Source organism: Maylandia zebra, linkage group LG5, assembly GCF_041146795.1.
Source record: "Maylandia zebra isolate NMK-2024a linkage group LG5, Mzebra_GT3a, whole genome shotgun sequence".
Lineage (NCBI taxonomy): Eukaryota > Metazoa > Chordata > Actinopteri > Cichliformes > Cichlidae > Maylandia > Maylandia zebra.
In genome coordinates, this window is record NC_135171.1 from 19,773,320 (window position 1) to 19,796,101 (window position 22,782).

General features: G+C 40.9%; 1 protein-coding gene across 1 annotated transcript; it reads left to right on the forward strand.

Annotated features, from left to right (window-relative positions):
• Positions 1-926: 926 nt before the first annotated feature.
• LOC101475024 (arf-GAP with GTPase, ANK repeat and PH domain-containing protein 1) lies at positions 927-21,677 on the forward strand. Its single transcript, XM_004544986.5, has 20 exons — positions 927-1,741; positions 2,302-3,532; positions 9,975-10,033; positions 10,119-10,206; positions 10,522-10,607; positions 10,715-10,856; positions 10,936-11,070; positions 11,202-11,323; positions 11,528-11,686; positions 14,303-14,386; positions 14,657-14,761; positions 14,855-15,002; positions 15,590-15,718; positions 16,742-16,879; positions 17,012-17,071; positions 17,318-17,469; positions 17,774-17,864; positions 18,505-18,727; positions 18,915-19,215; positions 19,643-21,677. The coding sequence occupies exons 2-20, from the start codon at positions 2,386-2,388 to the stop codon at positions 19,922-19,924; spliced, it is 3,651 nt and encodes a 1,216-aa protein (XP_004545043.1). The 5' UTR covers positions 927-1,741; positions 2,302-2,385; the 3' UTR covers positions 19,925-21,677.
• Positions 21,678-22,782: the final 1,105 nt, after the last annotated feature.

Sequence of the window (22,782 nt, forward strand, 5' to 3'; positions counted from 1 at the left end):
TTGAAAATAGCGCCATTATTAGCACAACTGAAATATCTGACACATACTGTATATGAGTAATAGCCATTTTTGACTTTTACGTATTAGTTAAGTATGGAAACGAATAGATATCATTCCAGATATGTGCAGAAAGCAAAGTGAACGGTTAACAAGTAAATTATAAAGTACATATCAAAAAATGAGCAACAAAAATGCCAGCGAAGATTTAAGTCGATGAGATAAGATAGGATGAGATGAGATGAGAGCCTTTATTAGTCCCAGAGTTAGCTTCAATGTGTGTGATTGTACTGCTGCTGAAAGAAACTCTACTTTTCATTATTAACTGATTATGATGCTACTATTATAATTTCAGCAGCCTTAATAAATCACAATATGTTTAGTAAATATCTTAAAACCACAAAGGCTTTAACATAACATACGGATGCCCATAGGTTTTACGGCTCGATCTTCTGTTTTTAATCGAGACAACAACAACTGTGACTCTGAGGTTTAAATGTAAGTGTGAGAAGAAAGCCGTTTGCTTGATCCCTGAGTCATGTTGTTGATGCTGACAGGTTCATGATTAAGAGACAAGACAAAATAGGACCTTCTACCTGAAGGTTGTGCATTGCGTTACTTCTAAAGTATGTTTTTGTCCTTCCGCATCTTGTATCTTCTCTGATGTCTTCCACCTAACTTATCATCAATATTTGGAGTTTTCCCTCCATTTCTCCTGCTGTTACTGTAGATAGCTTCCCTCCCTCAAAAACCTATCTTCTGTTTAACATTTTCTATATCTTTCTAATTTTTTTCCCCTTTAGAAACGATCCATCCTGTACATCCTTACTTTCTCACTCAAAGAGGACATGCAGTGAGGCAGAGAGAGAAAGCAGGAGCTGCTCACAAGGAGAGCGGAGAGAAAGAGCTAGAGACAGAGCAGATGCATTGGCAGGAGTAGAGCTGAGGCTTTTTTTTCCCTCCTTCCTGTCTCTCTTTGTGTGTGTGTGTGTGTGTGTGTGTGTGTGTGTCGGCACAGATAAAAAGAAAATGTGATGAAGGTGGGCAAGGACCACCACCGCCTCACAGCAAGCTGCTCATTCCCCAGCCTGATTGCCCGAGCCGTATCCAGCGTGGATGTGGTTGTGCGGCAGGCTAACGGCGCGTAAGCAGGGGGACTCCATGGCTCTGTGGCAGTGAGAAGAGGAGGAAAGAAGGAGGAAAAAAAGGAGGAGGGGCTGTGGTGAGCTGGTGGGCTTCCTCTGCCTCACAGACACATTTTATTGACTTGCTAATTGGATGAGGCACTCGGAGGAGAGGATGCAGTGACCGAGAGGAGCTGCTCTCCAGAGGAGGCATACATGCAGAAGAAAGCATTGCTTGGGTTGTGGAAATCGGGCTACTTTATCCCTCTTTCTTTTTTTCTTTTTTCTTTTTTTTTTTTTTTAGCTTTTCTCGAGACATAACAACAGATGTTTTTTCAGCATCTCTCAGTGACCCTCGCACTGTGCATACATAATTTTATGCATGACATTGTCGATCGGAGGCTCCAGCTGCCAGACGCTTCGTGACAAGTGAATGATTTCCATTTTGTTGTTCCCCTTTCACCTGTTTTCATCTTCAGTTGGAGCTCTTTTCTGTCAGCCTTGTTTGATGTGCCATTTGATATGAATGGTAATCCGGCGGCAGGATGATTTCTTCGTCAGATCAAATGTGCACGAAGCCGTGAATGGATACTCTTCAGTGGGGAGAGAAAAAAAAGAAGGTATGATATGAGCAAAAGCCGAGACAAATATTGTAGTAGGGTGGCATTATACAGCTAGTATTAATATTAGCCCTATTCAAGAAATGGATCAGTCATGAATGTATAGACTGTTGCATAATTCCAGGCTGAAATCTGAGGCAGGGACACCTACTCTGTGGAAAGATATACCTTATTTAGATCCATCCATGTGTCTCTGTGTCAGATTTGCTCTGAATAAATGAATTTAAGAAGGAAAGCAAGGCAGAGAGGGAGAAGGATTATGAATGAATCAGTGGTAGAGACCAGTAGTAGTGGTGTGCATTGAAGAGGATTAATGGAGGCATTTTTAAAAAAAAAACAGTCTAGACTTGTTTCACCAGTGGGTCAGCCTTCTGAATATATTCCATAAATTTGCAATTCAAGTGTTCCTCTATTTTTTATTACTGACTTCCTGTTTTTATTAAGGTTTTAAGAGCAAACTTGGACTACTGTCAAGTGCATTAGCCCGACATCAGCCAAAATCTGCCACACATCATTTGATCAGATCTGTATTTGATTTTGTTTTTTCTTCTGGTCTTCAGTCTCATCCTGGTTGCCATGACCGAGGTGTGCAGGTCTTTTGAGGTCAGAGAGCAGGTGTCATTGCACTGAGGTCTGCTGTCCCAATGAGCAAAGCGGCCAACCCACAGAGACGCACCACCTACCTCATATCCCTCACTCTGGTGAAGGTTGAGGCTTTGCCAGAGGATGTAGCAGGAAGCCAGACGGAGGCTCTTCCAGAGGGGGAAGGGAGCCCTAAGAAGGAGGAAGAGGAGGAGAAGGAGGAGCTGAACATTACTCCTGACAGGGAGGAAGAACCTGTGTGTTTGGAAGTGGCAGAAAAAGAAAACACAGAAGTAAAAGAGGAAGTGGAACAGGTGCGGGTCAAGTATGGCAGCCCTAGTGAGAACAGAGGGAAGCCTGAGAGGAGGGATGGACACCAAAAAGACACTGTATCGGTTGGTAAGAGCAAAGACGCTTCTTTTGAACACCCACCTGTCAAGCAAATGGTTAAAGTATACGGAGGAACTACCACAGAGGGAACTGCGCGCAGAGAGGGACCTCGCTCAGATGCCTTGCGCCCTAAGACTGAGCTCTACCGGGAGCCCCCCATGCTCTTCTTAAAGGGTGAAAATGGAGCGGACTTGAGCGGTCGTTCACGTTGCAGCCTCCCCTTTTCTGTCCCATCACAGGTCAGCCCACGTCCTGAAGTCTTGATGAGATCCCACGCAGGAGGTAACTCTGCATGGAGGGAGTTCAGAGAGACCAACACAACAACCTTGTATCACTCTGCAAAGACTTTGGACAGAAGGGATAACCGCTTTGGGGACCAGTCCCCCTTAACAGCAGCTACAACCATGGGGCCTTATAGGGCGTCCTGGGCCGACAGCGATGGCAGGGGGGCGCTCATCCGTCCCGGAGCTCCCGTCAGTGGAGGATATTCAGGCATAATGACCCGGGACAGCCCTCAGGGGGAGAGATTTAAGACAGTTTCTGTTTCCTTATCCGCTACCGACATGTCCAGGGCTCAGAGAAAGCCCACAAGTCGTACCCTGGACAACAGCGACCTACATTGCCTCTCCGAGGACCTGAAGAAGGGAAAGGAGGGACAGGGAGGAACAATCCACCGTGCTCCTCCTCCTCCCCCTCGTGATCGTAAGATGCTCAAGTTCATTAGTGGGATTTTTACCAAAAGTGCAGGCGTGCCAGCCGGCGTCAACACTCCACCTCCGCTGTATCCACCTGTGGAGAGAGGTTCGAGTGAGGAGGAAGGTAAGGCAACCTCATGAATCTACTATCTCTTCATACAAATGCAAATGAAGGCTGTAAACCAGGGGTGTCAAACCTCAAATACACAATGGGCCAAAATTCAAAACTGAAACAAAGTCGCGGGCTAACGTTAATATATATTGAAATATATTTATTCCTCCAGATATAAGAATGAATCTTTTCTTATGGACTCAAACACGTTTGCTGAAAAACTGAATATGGAACAAGCAAAGCTTTATACTAAACAATATATATATTAGCTGTATAATACCAGTAGGCCAGCTCTAATAGTAATTTGGTATGGCTTCGCGGGCCAAATGTAATTAGTCTGCAGGCCAAATCTGGCCCGCGGGCCAGAGTTTGACACCTATGCTGTAAACAGTAGCACACCAGCACCCCTTTATTTGACAGTCTCACTCTTCTGGACTCTTTTGACAGACCCAGACCTAAATTAACACGTGCTTAAGAATCAGAGTTTGTTGTACATGGCGAACAATATGAATGAGATCTCTGGTGTAAAAGTGGCAACAACAAAAAAATCATTTCAGATATATTTTGTTTCACCCAACAGCAGTCCCTTGGGAGGAAAAAAATTAGCCAATTAAGATGATTAGTTTACTCTGTGTAATTAAGTAGGGTCCCGTATTTATTACCCATGTATATTGCCTTCTCTGGAGTTTGTGTGGAGCTAAACCCCTCAAAAAAACAAAACCGCCCCCTCTTAGTTATGCTCGAATGCGCTCGCTTATTTATTCACACGTTTAATTTATGTGAAGCACTTGGTGAAAGTTCCACGCAGACACAAGTATAGTGGAAAAAAATGCATTATCATTACTTTAGTTTGGCTTAACGATTTGTGTGAAACATCTTCTGTAATTGTTTCCTTTGCATGTTTCTCTGGGGAAATAGAAGACTTGTGTAAATAAAATAAAAAATAAAAAAAGCTAACATGAACATGTGGTACCTTTACAAGTGAGCTTTGTCACTATTGTTGTATTGCATGGTAGGTAACACCCGAAGGGCTAGAAATGTTCCAGTTACTTAAAGCTAATAGGTAACTTTTCCTATTTAGTGAGATCAGATGAAACAATTCCACTTATTCGTGGGCTCTTGGTGTATTTGAGATTAGTTTTAGGGTGGAATAATAATAAATATGTAGTCATAAACATATGAGGTGATCATGGGAGATAAGATTAGAAATGAGTGCATCAGAGGGGCAGCTCAGGTTGAGCAGTTTGGAGACAAAGTTAGAGAGGAAGGCTGAGATGGTTTTGACATGTGCAGAGGAGGGATAGTGGATAGTGCACTGCACAAAGGATGTTGAATACGGAGCTGCTAGGAGCATGAGGAAAAGAATAAGATCACAGAGAAGATTCGTGGATGCAGTGAAGGGAGGACATGCATAGGGTTGGTGTGACAGAGGAGGATGCTAGGGGTACGGAGATGAAGCAGATTATTCGCTGTGGCGACCTCTAAAGGGAGTAGCTAGAAGAAGAAGAAGAAGAAGAAGAAGAAGAAGAAGAAGAAGAAGAAGAAGAAGAAGAAGCAATCATAATAACATCTGAGGAAATAGCATACCTTTGAGAATTTATAAGAATTACAACGAAAAGCAAATAATGATGTTTTTGTATCTGGACATAGAAAATAAATACCTGAGTGTTTTTCTATGGATGAAGAGTATTTGTTTTTAAGGTTAAGTGGTATATGTCCTTTCAATATTCAATTACTCTTTCACGGCACAAGTGGGAAAAACACAGCTACAGTAATGAATTTGTGCTGCTAATAGAAAACTTGCTGTCCAAAAACTGGTAAAAATGAACAATTTTGATAGTTATTGCAACCATTTCACATTTTTATTCGCTGTTCTCTTTGTGTTTAGCGGTTTTGGACCTTAGAAGCAATTTAAATATATCACCTTGTTTTATTGACCAATCATCTATTTAAGATGGTGATAGATGATGAAAACAAGCTTGTTGGTAATCATTAGATTTGCAGTGTAAAAAGTAAATGTCAAGTTAATATCTTAGTTAAAAATAGAAGCTGGATCTGATGTAGGCCTGCAGGATATCTGATGGAGAGGTGATTAGAATATCAGGTCACTGTGAATTTATAAACCTATGGCAAGAGGGGGGAAATTACAGCAAACTTTCTTAGAGAAGGGGAAGAGATTCAAAGAGATTTTTAAAGTAAGAGTGTTTCAAATGTGTACAAGCTGTTCCTCTTTGGTAAAGCTGAGGCCATCACAGCAGTAAATAGCAAAGATGGGGTTTTTTCATGTGAAAATGCTGTCATGTGTCTTGAGTGCTTTGACTCTATGTTTGGGATATCAAACAAACAGAAATGTGTTCAGTGTCATGATGCAACTCTATCAATTTTTCATTTTTTTTCTTTCTTTAAAAAAAATCTTTGACAGGGTGTGTAGGATTTGGAGTAAGCCCTGAATAATTTGTCGGGAGTAAGTGGGACATGAATAATTAAGGTTTGGGATACACAGAGCTGTGTTCATCGGCGGAGCGAGGGGAGCGGGTCCCCGCCACTTCCTGCTCTGTGCGTGGAGTTAATCAGCCTTCAAATGCAGTCCATTCATCTGTCAGCGTTATGTTGTGTCATGATGAGTCTGTAATTGCAGCTTAAAATGTCAGCGTTCTGCTGGCGGACAAACTCGGTGATTTTGATGCAGAAAATATTGGCCAACACCGGCAGAATGTGAGATGCTTTCGTGTTTTCAGGTGGACATCACGTCTCCATGCCTCTCACACACGTCGCTGTATCCATGAGAGACCGTTTATCGTATAGAGACCCAGGCTTGGATGGAGGCTTCTGGAAAATGGAGTTGCCATGGCAACAGCAAGCCGCGAGAGGTGCTATTTGGTCTGTGGTGTGACGCTCTTGATGGAGGGGAGTGTGGGTGCAGGTGGGGGGGATTGCCCAAAGATGGGGACGAGGGAGAGTGGAGTCGGTTTAAAGTTAGTATCTGTGTCCCCGTGGAACCAGGACGACGCTGCAGCTCGCTCCACCCAGCTCAGCGTGACCTGCCAGCTTCAGAGAGTGCGCGCGCGTGTGTGCGTGTGCAAGAAATGTCTGTGTCATTGTCTCTGGTGAGACAGTTTCCTCATCACTGTACATCTGTAAGCACTATCGCATTGTTTTTGCCCCCGCTGATGGGGATTTGTGTTGTTCCTTCAGCTTCATATTTGCACATGTGTCCTCTGTGGCTCTGTCTGTCTGCCCCTCTTTTTCTCTCTTTTTCAATGTCCATTCACCGACATCTTTCTGTCAAAGATAAAACAAAGGAAAATTCAGCCATAAAACCAGATCCAGAGCCTGTTCGCTACAAAGATATGCTTTATTTATAATGCAGCGCATAAAGGCATTTAAAGGGTAAAAGAAAAGCTGGAGATAATAATAAAATTGTAAATGAATTAAAGTTTTTAAAAATCTCTTTGTTTTAAAGAATTCTTTTGGCTGCCAATTCCTCAGCCCATAGGGATATATATATATGTATATATGTATATATGTGTATATAGATAGATAGATAGATAGATAGATAGATAGATAGATAGATAGATAGATAGATAGATAGATAGATAGATAGATAGATAGATAGATAGATAGATAGATAGATAGATAGATAGATAGATAGATAGATCTCACTGGTATAAAGCCTGAAACTAGTTGAGGTTATTATATAATATTCCTGCTGAATCTTGCATTTCTTTCAAGACAAATGTTGCAGCTCAGATTAAGTGACTTGTGATTTATACTTCTGTAGAGTCTGGAAAAGAAATATATCCATGACCTCAGAATTAAATTAAAGGCTGAGCTACAGAGGAACAAAAATAAGAATACATTTTAACAGTTGCCTTGGTACTCTACCTCCCACACTAATACTGCTGTCTGTGCTGCTGGTAAAGAGTTTTTATCATGTAATTTGTCCACTCTACAAAATATTATTTCAGCCTGTGACTGTAGGTTACACTGAGTGATAGAATTACACAGTACAGGATTTGGTATTATGATGACAGTTAACCAATGTACTAGGTACATTTGGCCATACTCTCGCCATCATTTATCACCGTGACAGTTTTTAATAATTCTCAGTCATCATAGTTGACTGAGAATTAATGTTCATAATGTTCTGGTGATGTTCATATCGCTAAGAGGCAGTGACAGGAAAGCAACACAAACAGCTGTTTTTGCAGGGTCTAGTCATTCCACAAAGTGTGGTTAATGTAGCAAATATATTGTTAAAAATGCAATGAAAGAAGGTGTGTTGTGTATGAAAGTTTTTCACAGACAGTTCCTTCAGGAATGAAATATAGGATGGGAGGTAAATAGTGACTCAAATAGCCACTGTCATAACCGAGGTATGCAGAAGAGCATCTCAAATCTTGAAGCAGATGGGCTACAGCAGCAGAAGAACACACCTGGTGCCAATCCTGTCAGCTAAGAACAGGGAATTGAGATTATAATTCACAGTGGCTCATCAACATTTTGAACAAAAATAGATGCCTAGTAACTAAGTGAACACATTTTCTGTACAATAACAACGTTAACAGACGGAGGATTTAGTGCGCTCATCTCTAGAGTCCGACGTCTGCCGCAAGTTTAAAATGATGCTGATTATGAGTTAGCTATCATAAAGAGACATTTACTTTCTGTCTCCTCTCCTCCTCTAAACTGATTTCAACAAACTGTGTACACCCAGAGTCAGCCCTCAAGATTGTTTTCATACAAGGAAAATCTCCAGTGCAGTAAATCTATGTGTTCCTTGAGTCCAGTGTTAGAGGATTACTCAACAAAACATTATTTCGCAGAATGCTGCATGAGCATACGTGTTTCTACAAATAATTCTGAAACACTGTGACTTATATTTGACTCAAATCTTAACCCACTTTAGGTTATTTGACTTTCTTATGCAAACGATCTTCCATCACAAGCCTTTTGAATCAGGTTTCATCTTCTCGATACCACAGAGCACCGAGTGGCATACTCGGTCTTGTTTCAGTTGACACTGACTTCTATAAAATTCATGAAATGAGGGGAACTGCACAGGGAATAAAATGAATTATCTCACTCCAGCTGGCTCATATCTCTTTTCTTTTTCTTCTTTTAGTCTTCGAGGGTGAATAAAAGAATTAATGGCTCGTTAAGGTTGGTTTTGCCAGTTAACCACAGTAAGAGGGAGAAAAGAAGGTGGTTTAACAATGTTAGGGTAAAGTAAAGATACCTGCCATGCTGGCTAACTCGTATAGACTTGCCTATTTGTACACTTGATTTAATTTTCTGGGTGCTCACAGTTGGGGGAGTGACAGCCTCTTTGAGCTCAGAGGGTGGATGGGGGCGCTTGAACATTAATGCTGCTCACTGTGTTGGATCCACAGATAGTTAGGCCAAACCTGGCCAGCAATCATTCTACTGCTAAGTGTTTTTGGGACATTGTGTGTGTTTTAGAAACTCAAGGTTTATTATTATAGTTTTCTGCTTTATCCTGACTCTGAACTGAATCCAGTGACTGTTTTAGACCGTAACAATGCTGGAGACACTTAAAGTCATATTTTATTTTATTTTTTTTATTTCAAATGAGGCTAACTAACTGTGGTTTTCACTCATCATCAAAAGCAACTTCATGGTTGCTAAGTCTGCTGTAAAATGTTACCAAGGGTTGAATTGTTGTGTTAAAGGGTTGAGTAGAGCTATTTTGCATAAAAATAGCAAGAATATGTTTAAATATAAATCTATATTTTAAGTCAAATTATTTATTTAGGGGGCAGTACAGTAATGCAGTGGTTAGCATCACCTCACAACAAGAAGGTCTTGGCTTTGAATCCATCGGCCAGCCGAGTGCTCCCTCTGCGTGGAGTCTAAATGTTTTCTCCGAAGACTCCGGCTTCCTCTCGCGATCCAGAATGTTAGGTTTACCAACGACTCTAAATTAGCCATGGGCGTGAATATGAGCGGTACTGGTTGCCTCCATGATCTCTCCATGATAACCGTGTGACATACTGCCAGCCTGTCCACGGTGTACCCTGCCTCTTGCCCGATGACAGCTAGGATAGGCTCCAGCCCCCATGCAACCCTGACTTGGGTAAGATAAAGGTCAGGGGTGGATGAATAATGTATTTATACTAAATCCTACCGAACTGACTCCAGATCAGCACATACACCCCTATAAAAACTATCAACTTAGAATATTGGGCCTGTTTTTAGGCTAGTTTTTATTAGTCACTGGGCTGCCTGCGTCTCACACAAACCCCTCAAAAATGAATGTGAGGAGCAATACCACCCAAAATAGCACATAGACTCAAAGCAGAGGAATACCCAAGTGCTTTATGTCCTATATCACGTTATATATATTTGTTTGTTTTTGTTCCTGTGTTTCAACTCAACTTTTCACCGATGAATCCCGTCTTCCTCTGTTTTTGCTCCGAACGTTTGCCCTCAGTTGTATGCACCAGCAGTCAAGAATGGACGATGAGCCAAACTGTGCAAGAGCTACATCTGGTAAGCAGGAGACTATAGTTTTTACAAATCAGTTTGTGGATTTAATATTGAATTTATCATTTCTCTCTCTGTCTCTGCTCTTCAGGGTGTTTTGGGTGGTCTGTGCAGTGGGAAGTCTGCTCTGGTCCACAGACATTTAACTGGAAGTTACCTCCCACTGGAGAACTCAGAAGGTTGGTTTAACATCTCCACCCATTAAGAGCAGAGCTTTGTGAATTCAGTTCAGATTGATTTGGTTTAACTTATATAGTTGACAACAACAGTCATCTCAACTCTAAAATGTAAGGTAAAGGCTGAACACTATTAAAGTCAGATCTCCGACAAGCGACACCTGAGTCTCCTCCAGCAGATGGATGCTGGCTGTTTCTGATTTAGATGATCCAGGATCATTCTTTTAATCACTTTAATCACAATTTTAGTGCTGTAAATATCAAATGAGTTATTATGTAAAAGCTTTAAAAACATTTGTTTGTTCCAATATTTGCCAGGACGCCAGTATATTAAGGATGTGCTAGTTGATGGTCAGAGCCATCTGCTGATAATCAGAGAAGAGACAGAACTCCCGGATCCTCAGGTGGGTGGAGAATCGAGCTGAACTTGTTTGAGGGCTTATTTTTAATAAGAGTAAGTATTTCTTCCCTCTTGTACTTTTTGACTGCTATTATTTTTCCCTTTTGTTAGTTTGCAAGTTGGGTGGACGCAGTAATCTTGGTCTTCAGTTTGGAAAATGAGGCCAGCTTCCAGGAAGTTTACAAAATCTATCACCAGCTTGCAATCCATCGGCCTGTAACTGAGATCGCTTTCATAGTCGTCGGCACTCAGGGTAAGATGCTCACGCTCAGCATCTGTGCTTCCTTTATAATGAACTCTCGTTGTAGTTGGGTGATTTTTGCTTATTCCAGATAAGATCAGCAGCACCAACCCCAGAGTGATAGATGATGCCAGGGCCAGACAGCTCTGCTCAGACGTGCGGCGCTGCACTTACTATGAAACCTGTGCGACGTACGGCCTCAATGTGAACAGAGTCTTCACGGATGGTATGTACGTCCGTCATATCCAGAACCATATGGTGTGTGGTGCTGTAGAGGATGGACAAATATGAATTTTATTGGGGACTAATGTTTCATTTTTTAATTTAACTTCTGGGTTTGTTTGTTTTTTGCCACAGCTGCTCAGAAGATCATGGCAGCTAAGAAACAAGCTGCCCTACTGGCTTCTTGTAAATCTCTTCCCAATTCTCCCAGCCACTCTGGAGGCTCCACCCCAGTCTCCGGTGTCTTTCCAGGACAGGTAAAACCAGCACCTTACCTGTTGTCCATAAGAAGCAGCTTTTGTTACTCTATTTTCTGTATTTCATTTTGCTGTCAGGCTATTTTTAAAGTGTGCATGCTGTTGTATCAGGCTTAGCTATTTGCTCCTTCTGCTCAATTATCACTTCATCTCCTCCGTCCTCCTCCTGTTCCTGTTTTTTTCCCTCTCTCTCCCTCTCTTTAGGCGAGTAACGGTGGGCAGAGCAGCGACTACTCGTCCTCACTTCCCTCCACTCCTGTGATCAGTCACAAAGAGATTGGCAGAACACTGAGAGGGGAGAAGCAGGACGGTACTACACCTGTCTTGGTCCGTAGCGTCCGAAGACGCACCACGAGATTTGCGGTAAACTTTACTCAGTGCATGCTCCAATCATGCTTAGAGACCCTTTTGCATTTTTACTGTCAATCTTCTTTCCTCCACTTTTTTTCTTACTCCAAGCCAACCCTTCGGTAGGTTTCCATGTTTAGAAAATGAGCTGTAAACACTTGGCAGGACAAACCAAACCCAATGCAGGAACATACTTGTGGTCTTAAGTTATATAATACAGACAGCTAATTAAGCTGAAGTGACCCTACATTAACTACAGCGTGCTAAATTATCAGCTAACTGTAGGCACAAGCTGCGTCCAGTGATGCAAAATAATTCCAGTAAAATTGTTTTCCTCATCAAAGCTGAAGCACTGACTTCTTCGTTTTTCTGTTTGTGGAATTAAGAAATTCAGGTAACTATGCAGCAAATTATTACTTGACATCGGCTCGGTCACATTGGAAAAGCTTAGTGGTTCAAAATATAATTTTGATGATGCTGAAAGTTTGTTGCATGCTTTAGATAAGTACTGGGCAAAAGTCTTGAGCCATTCCTCATTTCCTTATATTTTGCTTCCAAGTAGCCAGGATTTGTAGCAGTTGCTTTGAGTAATAGTTCTCCAGGGTTTCTGAAGTTTTTCTCAAGGGATTTTCAGAGAAATGTGTTTTTTGTTTGTTTTTTGACACTTTCTTAGTACATATTTTAAACTTATCTTTAGCCACTTTGTTACTAACAAGCTGTTTCAAAAAAGTAATGATCCCAAACACACAATGGATCCCCATCATTCAGAGCCCGGACCTGAACATTATTAAAGTAGTGTGAGCTCAAACTGACAGACAACAAAACAAAAGGCAGCCAACATCCAACGGGGAGCTTTTAATGTCCATCAAGAAGCCTGGAGAACTATTCCTGAAGACTACTTATAGAAATTAGAAGAAAACTTGCCTAAGAGAGTTTAAACTGTGCTAAAGAATACATATCATGCCATACCATATTTCCATTTATGTTTGTATATCACTGCATCTTTTTCTCATTTTCCACCCTTTATTTTGAAATATAGAGACACGAGGGATGGCTGAACACTTTTCCACATCATTGCAATAATATAGAGCAGAGTAATATAGAGATAGGTGGGGCTAACAGTCAAAGACAATACACTGGCAGAGACATGTTGTCATGTTCCTGGGTCTGTTGACCCAGCGTTTTAAGTTTTAGTTTATTTGGATGTTGTTTATGTTTAAGTTCATTAGATTAGCGAAGTTCATTTGGTTATTAGACTCCTTGTGTTTTCTTCCCCTGTATTTAAGTTTCCCTCACCCTTTGTGTTTCATGCTGCGTGTCTTATGTTATCAAGTTTGTATTGTCATGTCTGTCTCATGTTTCCTGTTTTATTTTGAAGGAGTCGTGTGTTCTTTGTTCATTGTATGTTTCAATATATGTTTCACTTCCCCTGTCCTGTCATTAGGCTCATGTCAGTCAGCTGTTCCTCCATGTGTTCACACTTCCCCTAATCACCTCCTGTGTATTTAAGTCCTCTGTTTTCAGTGTCTCATTGTCAGGTCGTCTGTTGTCCACGCCATGCTTCCCATCCCATCCCATCCCATCCCATCCCATCCCATCCCATCCCATCCCATGCCATGCCATGCCATGCCATGCCATGCCATGCCATGCTTCCAAGTTTCATGTCTAGGTTTTTCTTGTTGTTTGTTTAGTTCTCCCAGTTTAGGTTAATGTTAGTTTTACTTTAGTTTGCCTTGCCCTTTGTTTGTACCTTTTTTACCAGCCATATTAAATGACTTGCTTTTTGTTAACATTCAAGTTTTGTTCCCTGTTCCTTGGAGTCTGCATTTTGGGTCCACTCTTCACAATATATACAGTCTGCCTCCACCAGACTCTGACACATGTACTGTAATATCCATTACAAACATTGCATATTTGTAATGTCTATTATGTCTATAATGTAATTATAATATTATATTCACTTGGGGTTTTGTTGAATGCTGTGAAAATTCAGCCTTATGGGAAAAACAATCTGAAATGTCATTAAAAACCTGCATTAACAAATATTTGCATCACCTTGGAGACCTACTCATCTGGCTGACTCAACATTTGAATCTAATAATTAATGCTTATGTTTAATCACATGGATCATACTGGCTTTTAAGCTGCTAAATGCACCACATATATAGAAATCCTTCACTCATTTTGTCAGTGTTTTTTTACACTGGGCAGGCAGTTTATTCAGAGGATTATCAGAACAGCAGCCTCCTGTGTCTGGGGCTGAAGTTGATTATAGTGAACCAGAAGAGTAAAGCTGTGGGTCAGAAAAGCTAAACAGTGGTCCTACAGACGCCATACAGATGAGGAAAACTACAGAATTAGGGTGGTAATTCTCTCTGCGTTTATTGCTATAAGTGACCAGAGCTGTAAGCATTTGATTAGACACTTGCATAAAAATACAGATTAATGCAGCTTCATGTAAAGCTACAGACAATTATTCTGAACCAGTTGCTATAAATACACACTTATAAGCCAGCTTTTACAGCCAGCAGAAACTTTCCAGCAGAAGCTCTGGGAAATATAAATTAAAATCAGCAGTAAGCTGCCCATTCCTGCCTGATGCAGTTATTGTCCATCCTTCCCTTCCTTTAGGGCCGGAGAGGCAGCGACTCAAACAGAAGGAGCGCAGACTTTAAGGGCGATCTGGGCAGCGGGCGCTCCATTCCCATCAAACAGGTAGGGCACCGATTTGCACTTGATACAGAAACAAATATGATGTATCAGATGACCCTCAGCAGAGGACATCTCACCAGCAGTCACTTCGGACGTGTGAAGCCAATTTCATCGTGTGGCGTGATGAAGTGCTGTGAGCTCCCATTCTGCCCTGATGAATAGTTAGTGGGTGTTTTTGGCAGCCAGCTTTCATTATGCTGCCGTAATATGTGAAATGAACACTTGAGACATTAGCAATAAATTGACAGTCTTCTGTGTTGTCGCCTCTGTAAGGGCATCTTGCTGAAGCGCAGTGGGAACTCGCTCAACAAAGAGTGGAAGAAGAAGTATGTGACATTGTCCAATGATGGCATACTGTCCTATCACTCCAGTGTCAATGTGAGTCGGCGTGTTAACAGAGCGCTCCAGAGCATTATGCTGCTGAAAGCACGACTGATGTTTAATGGTAATGGCTGATGTCTGGTTTGGCAGGACTACATGCTGAATGCCCCCGGGAAAGAGATGGACCTGCTGCGAGTGACAGTGAAGGTGCCGGGAAAGCGGCCGCCTCGCGCCATCCCTGCCTGCGCCCCCCCAGCTGGGCTTAACGGACGGGTCAAAGACGTTCAAGGAGCTGAGGGTAAAGATGTTCTCTATGGTACACAAAAGAGGGAAAAATCTTTAGACGTCTCACAATAGCTAAACCTTATATACCGTATATTTAAATAAACCTCGTGTAAATTAATTATGTCATCTAAAGTTACTGTGATATTGAACAGATTTTGGTCTGGCTAATCTAAGAAGCTCAAGATTTTAAATCTCCATGCTGGTACTTTTCTCTGTGGAGCTGATAAGATGAAATATTTTACCTGATGACCTTTTTCTATTAGAGAAGTGATAAAAAAAAAAAAAAGTAGATATGTAGAAAAGAAGGCTGCAGAACTGCTTTGTACGTATTGTTCTTGGTATTTTAAGACGGTTGTAAATGGAGGGGTCAAGCATTTGTGCAAACGGGGGGAAATTGCAGCAGGCTGTGAAACCTCTGCAAGACTACAAAACAGCATCATAAGGAATTTTGCAAGTGCTTTAAGAGTGTGTGGGGAAACTAAATCAGTAATGCATGCAAGTGTCAGAAAGCGTCACTGTTTGTTTTCACATTTAGTGTTTGACTAAATTGCTTTATTATTAAGTATGTGGTTGTTTATATGGTTGCTACTCTTCCTGTAGTCCCAATGAGTGCAAGCAGTCTCCTGCAAGTTGAGGAGATGGAGGGGCTGGGTGGTGCCCTGTTCCTGAGGGGTAACAGAGGTGTGCAGCGATGTCCTTCCACACTATCTAACCACGCTCAAAGCATTGGTGAGTATGGGACTAAAAACATGTAAGACAGTGAAATTTCTGAAATGTAACAAAAACAAAATGTTATTAAAAATGTTTCAAAACTACGAAGACAGCGTGGCTGTGATCTTTGAGCCCTCACTGCATGGGTTCAGCAACACTTCACAGCACACTGTCATTAACGTCGCCTCCACAAATGCAAGAAAAATCTTTACTTTGCAGAGAAAGAAAAACATTCTTTAAAAAAATTAGGAAGGCTGTCACCTTTTCAGGCCACAAGCTCATTTAGGCTAGACTGAGAAAAAGTAGGAAACTATTCTGTGGACCATCCAGTCACAATTTGAAATTATTTTTGGGTGGCATGGTTACTGCATCCTCCCAGCTACAGAGAAGAGGGACCATCCAGCTTGGTATCAGCATACAGTCCAGAAGCCAGCATCCATAAAGGCGTGGCACGATATTTGTGCATTTGGCCTGAAAGACGTACAAAGGGTTTGTTCCCATGCAGATGATGTCATTTTCGGGAAATGTCTTGCTTTTTTTTTTCAGCATGACAAAACATTCCTCACCATCTGCAGCTGTGTGGCTCCACAGCAAAAGAGCTCAGGTGCCGCCTGCAGTATTGAAAGCGAATTTAACAATATGAAAAGAAAAACATGACAAATGAGGCCCTGAAATATTGAGCAGCTGAAATAGTATTTTGAGCTAGGATGGGAAAATATTTCTCTTTTAAAACAACAACAACATTTGTTTCACTTAGTTCTCATAAGCCCAGAGTTGATGCAACACAGTGGTAAACATGTCCCTGCACCAACCTTTTAAAAAGGTGTTGCTGATATCAAATTTAAAACGAGCACCTATTAAAAAAAACAACATAGAAAAACCTTAAAATCTCTCAGTTTCAGCATTTGATTTTTTTTTTTTTTACTATTTCCACCAATTTGTGAATGATTGCATTCTGTGTATAAGTCATACAGTGTCCTGCTTTTTCGGAAACAGGGTTGTAGTAATTTTACGTTTGTTATCCTGTCTGCTCGTTACAAGACTCTGCAGTTGAGGGCATCTCGAGCTCTTCCTCTACCAAAGACGTAGGCTCTGCCTCCCCTGTCACGGACAGAAAAAAGCATCGCAGAAAGAAGAGCATGAATCAGAAAGGAGATGCCACCGCCGGCCAAGCAGATGGTAAATGATTACAAGCTTCAAATATGTTTTCATAGGCACCGATCGGGATGTTTCTAATGATATTTGTAGCTTTACTACACATGACGAAGACTTTGTGTTTTTCGCTGATATTTTCTCTCTTCTCTTATGCAGCTAAGCGCAAAATGTGGAAACTCAAAAGCTTTGGTAGCTTAAGAAACGTAAGCAAGACAGGTAATATAAATCAGCTGCGCTGCCTCCACACATGCCAGGCTATCACATTAAGAGTCAAGCTTCTAATTTAAAATATTGACAATTAATCAATTAAATCCTGCAGATCAGCAGCATAAAACTAAACCTTGCTTATGCACAACTGTGATCCTGAAGTGATGTTAATAACCTACTGCTCAAATTTCTGCATCCAGAAATCATTAAAAAAAAAAAAATCTGAGCTCTGTGTTATTGTCTTTCTTGTCTCAGACGAGGATAACTTTGACTTCCTCGTTGTGTCGAGCACTGGTCAGACGTGGCATTTTGAAGCACAAAGTGTGGAAGAGAGGGACTCCTGGGTCCAAGCCATCGAGAACCAGATCCTGGCCAGCCTGCAGCTGTGTGAAAGCAGCAAAAACAAGGCAAGAAACGACAGGAAAACATTCACTCTCTGACACACAGCAATCTAGTTTTTCATTCATTCATTTTATTGCCAGTGACAAATGGTAAATATTACAGACTTCCTGCAGATAAAAAGCTCCTTGAGAAAAAACAAGAACAGTGATTTTTTTTTTAAAGATCCACTCTAAGTTGTTGTTTTTTTTCTTTCTGTTACTGTCAGTACAATGACTGCGGTCATTCATCACTTTTTTCTTTGCAGAAATAGATTTAAACAGGAGAGTTCATACAAGTTCATTTATTCTGGTTACTGTTTGCCTCTCACAGGCTCGAAGGAACAGCCAGAGTGATGCAGTGGCTCTGCAGGCGATACGCAATGCAAAGGGCAACAACTTCTGTGTGGACTGTGACGCTCCCAGTAAGTCATGCTTGCCTATTTCATCCCTAATTTGACTGCTCTGTTTGCTTTCACGTTTGGAAGTTTTAATCAGAGCCGAGACCTCTTTTGTTGTTGGTGTAAGAAGCTGCATAGAGCGAGGAGAAAATAATTTGCTGCAGACTTGAACTTCTTTGTGTTCGGACTCTAGAACAAATGTGGACAATCACCGTGGAAAATGGGTATGACCCTCCTCCATCTGACAGTCTGAAAATAGCTTTCCGTGCCTTAGAGCGTTCAAAGCGGGGTACTTTTAACTTTTAAATTGGTATTTAGCATATTTGAAAACAGTCATTCATCCGCATGCTATGAGATAAGACAATGGAGTGTGAATGCAAATATTTTTACTGTATGTGCCTTTGTGTGGTATTTTTCACATCCCACCTGTACCACATTTTTCATATGATCTCTGTATTGTTTGAGGGCCAGATAAAGAATTTTGATGACTTATCAGATCTAAATTAAATTTAATGCTGAGGTTTTTTTTATGCTGATTTCTCAGACTCTTCTGTTGTGCACCATGGCCGATCGGGCGCATTTTAGTGGCACGCAGCCAAATGAAATTGGTAGACTGTCAGTTTCAAATGAAGTTAATTTGTTGTGTGCACGCTCCCTCTTCAAGATCCGACCTGGGCCAGTCTGAATCTGGGCGCTCTCATATGCATCGAGTGTTCCGGCATCCACAGAAACCTGGGGACTCACCTGTCACGGGTTCGCTCTCTGGCGCTGGATGATTTGCCACGAGAGCTGACGCTGGTTCTCAGTGCTATCGGCAACCACATGGTCAACAGTATATGGGAGGCACGCACAATGGGCCACCGTAAACCAGCACCCGATGCTACACGGTAAGGACAAATCATCTTTATATATATATATATATATATATATATATATATATACACAAGTTTTCTTTTTTTACAGTATGGACACATGAGCTGTGCAGCTCTTTCTCTGAGTCCACTGGAAAGTCCAGTGCTGTCATCTGTCAGCTGTAAATGCTGATGACTCACTTGTTTCTCTGTCCTTGTCTAGAGAGGAGCGGGAATCGTGGATAAGAGCCAAATACGAGCAGAAACTGTTTGTGGCGCCGTTGCCTCCTCCTACGAGCGAGGGCCCAGACATCACTCTATCTGGCCGTCTTCTGTTGGCAGTGATGGAGCACAATCTCCCCAAGCTGCTGCTACTTTTGGCCCACTGCACTAAGGAGGACATTAATGCCCCTCTCAGCCTGGCACGCTCCTCCCGGTCGCTCTTAGCTCTGCGGCTGCCCGCTTCCCCCCTGCACGCTGCCTGTCAGCAGGCTGATGTGGTGATGACGCAGCTTCTAATTTGGGTTTGTTTCCCTTTGTCTCTCTTTTTTTTAATCTTACACTGGTCCAGCTACGAAGCAGGTATTCTCAAAAATATATAGGGATGTTGCTGCAGTGGAGGTACTTGGTTAGGTAATGATTATAAATTTCTTCATCACAGCAAACCATTTTGTAGAGCTGTGCAAAAATGGTAAAATTACCTCCTCTGAGTCGTTCACTCAGCAAAGAACAAAAGTGGTCTAAATAGATGACTCAGCAGACAACTGAAGGTGATCTAAATGTCTGAAAGGTACAAAAGCTCTCTTAATCGCACCTTTCTGACATCATTTAGGGCAATCCTGTTCAGGCTTAACTTTTTTCCTACACATTCTAAAACTTCCTTGAAGTGTGGAGGATGGGATTATTACATAATCTAATCCACTTTGCTTTCTTCTCTTTTCCCGCCTGCAGTATGGCTGCGATGTTCGGTATCGGGATGCTCAAGGCCAGACAGCGTTGGCTCTGGCTCACAGCGCTGGCAGCCAAGAGTGTGTCGACATCTTGCTCCAGCACGGATGCCCGAACGAGCCGCCCCCATCCGTCGCCGCGACAGTCGGTTTCGCAGCGGCAGCCACATCCAGCTTCCCTGTTGCCATGACACCAAGCCTGACGGTTGCCACGACACTCAAGATCTCGCACAAGAGCGGCGGCACAAGCTTGAGTTACAGCACCTCCAGAAGAGCAGTGTCATAACCGAAATGTGGTGTGGCATAAAGCCTGTGCGTCAGAGTGTGTTAGAGTATATGTTTGTGTGTGTGAGTTTGTCACTTTACCCTCATAGTGTCATTGCGCGTCCACACAGGCCAGCGGGACTGATGGACATGTTGCCAGATGTTGCACTCGTAGAGCCAGATGAGGTTCTAAAAGGTGTCTGTGTGTGTATCAGGAGTGTAAACTGTGAATCACACAGCCACATGCAATCTGCTTGAACGATTTAACCAAAAAAAAAAAGGCAAAGTCTTCTCATTACGCTTTACAAGTGACGGTAAGGTAAAAGGAATACGACATCCTCTGCCTCTGCATTCAGGTTTAAAGGAATGTATTTATCCTGTATGGAGGACTGAAAGTGCCAAAATAAAAATAAGCGCATAAATGACAAAATGTATATAGATGAAATACAATTAAAATTATATTAAAATTAATATAAGCAAAGGTTAATTTATAAAATGTGACAGGCTGATATAGCATCTTCAGTTCTTCAATGATCTCCCTAGGCAGTTTTTTCTGTTGTCAGACTGGCATTTATTAACCAATTGACAAAAAGCTGATCCCACTTTAACTGAGGCAATTGTAGAAATAAATACAAAATAAGGGAAATATACAGAAATAAATAGAAGGGGGGTTAGGTTGCAAAGGGAAAAAATGTAAAATAAATAAAATTTAAATTTATTTATTTAAATGTATTCTTACTTTTTTTTATTTTGGCACTTATAGTCCTCCATAGTTATATCAGATTGTATGATTCACGTTTCAGAATGCAGTCAGTGTTCAACTTTATTCTCCACTCCATTAAAAATGGCCTCAAAGAAGCTTATCAGAGTATCTCCAGGCCAGACGTAAAGAGCTGCAATAAATTTTAAGATTTGAGGGGCATCTTGAATTTCTAGCATTAAAGATCGCAACAGTTTTTCATTTGGACTGTGAATGTGTGTTTATGCTTAACACAGCTGCTAATTCAGCTCATAAACGATGTGTAAGCCGACATGAAAAAGGGAGGGCTGTTTTAGAGATAAACAGAGTACGTGTATAGAAAAGCATTGATAAAATACTATGATTCTAAAAAAAAAAAAAAAAGCCTAATTTTCCAGAGTGTTATTGTATGATTTGTACAGTTGGTTATGTGTATAAAAATCCAAGGGTTACTCTGTTCAGAGATTTACTGTACAGCGCCCCGGCCCAGTTATTCTTTGATAACCGCCTGATTAACTCTTTGACATCCAAAACGGGAGGTTTTTATGTTACATTTGTATCGGTGTGTCTGACATAAATAATGTATAGGATGTATGCATTATGACTCCAGCAGTAGCTCATTATCAAGGCGAGTGTAAAACTAGATGTGCAAATGAACAAGTGAAATGCCTTGATTTTGGTCGAATGTAGAGAAAAAAAACAGATAAGTTAACTGTTTTAAAATACTAACATGTTTTTCCAGATAATGCAGTTTTTGGTGGACTGTCAGGGTGTTTTGTTTTTTATTCCTGCTGTGTCTAATAGAAAGGGAAAGTAGGGTTTGCCAGATGCAGATGTAGGCTCTCATCTACAAAACCTGGATTTTGAACGATTCGATATTTGTAAACATGCACCAGAGGAATGTTCCCCGATTTAATAGCTTTTTTTAACGGCATAAAAACATCTCTCCTGCGGTACTGTACGTATAAACTTGTGTTTATCTGAAGGCTCAGCTGACTATACATGTCTGTGATTTAAACATCTTCTTCCATTTGTATTCCATTTGTATTTTTTTACTCATGCAATGATTCACAGAGTATTCATTATTAATACACTAAGGCTACTGCCCAAGCTGTGGTGTTTTTGCTTAGAGTTGTGTGTGTGTGTGTGTGTGTGTGTGTGTGTGTGTGTGTGTGTGTGTGTGTGCGTGCGTGTGCGTTCAGATTTGGGTTATTTATTGACTTATTTTGTCCCCTTATTAATAAACAGTATAATTTACACCTTGGAGTTTAGTAGCATTATAAACACTACTAAAATGTTGGGTTGCTTACAAATGTTTTAGTTTTTCGAAAAAAAAGACTTGTTTTTATCGAACAAAAACGTTAAACATATTAGAATTACACTGTAAATGAAAGTAAATAATCATATAAGCCCGAAAACACTTCTACATAGAGTCAGTGTCACTGTGGCCCTAATGCAGGTTTAGAAGATATAAATTTGGCTAGTCGAAAATCTGAGAATGGCCAAGGAAACGATAAAGATGGATAAGGAAAAGACACTGCACTGTAAAAAATATTCCGTAGAAAAACAGAAAATGTCCTGGTAATTTTCTGCCAGTACATTTTCTGTTTTTTTACGGAGGTTTGACGGACCTTTCTGTAAATGATAAAACGGAAAATTCTGTAGATTTACAGTATACTCTCTGTACTATTTACGGACATTTCCTTCAGCTATAAAACAGAAGATTCCGTTTATTCACAGTATATTTTCCGTTAATAGAAAAATTGAAATTTCTGTTTATATTACTATTTCCAAGCACTTCTTTTCACTGTAACTCATTAAATATAGTTCTTTATATCCTTAAACGTACATTTCTATGCAATTACAACCTAGTACACCATGTACTCAAAAATTCATAAATTAAAACTTAATTTGTGCTTCGTACACAACAACATTGGTACAATTAATGTTAAATATTCTTTTATTCTCCTTAACTCAAACACTATACTTAAATATAATGACAGCATCCATCTTGTCATAAAACTACTAAACAGCTGATACATGAACAAAATAACTCACAAGCTTTCAAATTTGAGCATTTTTATTTCCTTGAAATCAGGTTGCCCTCATGTAAATGTGTTTATTTACATTCATTCAAGTGG

Excerpts from the sequence above, each read along its gene's own strand:
- LOC101475024 (XM_004544986.5), top strand. The coding sequence starts at position 2,386 with ATGAGCAAAGCGGCCAACCCACAGAGACGCACCACCTACCTCATATCC. Across the intron at positions 10,608-10,714 it reads CAGAACTCCCGGATCCTCAG|TTTGCAAGTTGGGTGGACGC; the intron begins GTGGGTGGAGAA and ends CCCTTTTGTTAG. Across the intron at positions 17,865-18,504 it reads TGTGGACTGTGACGCTCCCA|ATCCGACCTGGGCCAGTCTG; the intron begins GTAAGTCATGCT and ends TCCCTCTTCAAG.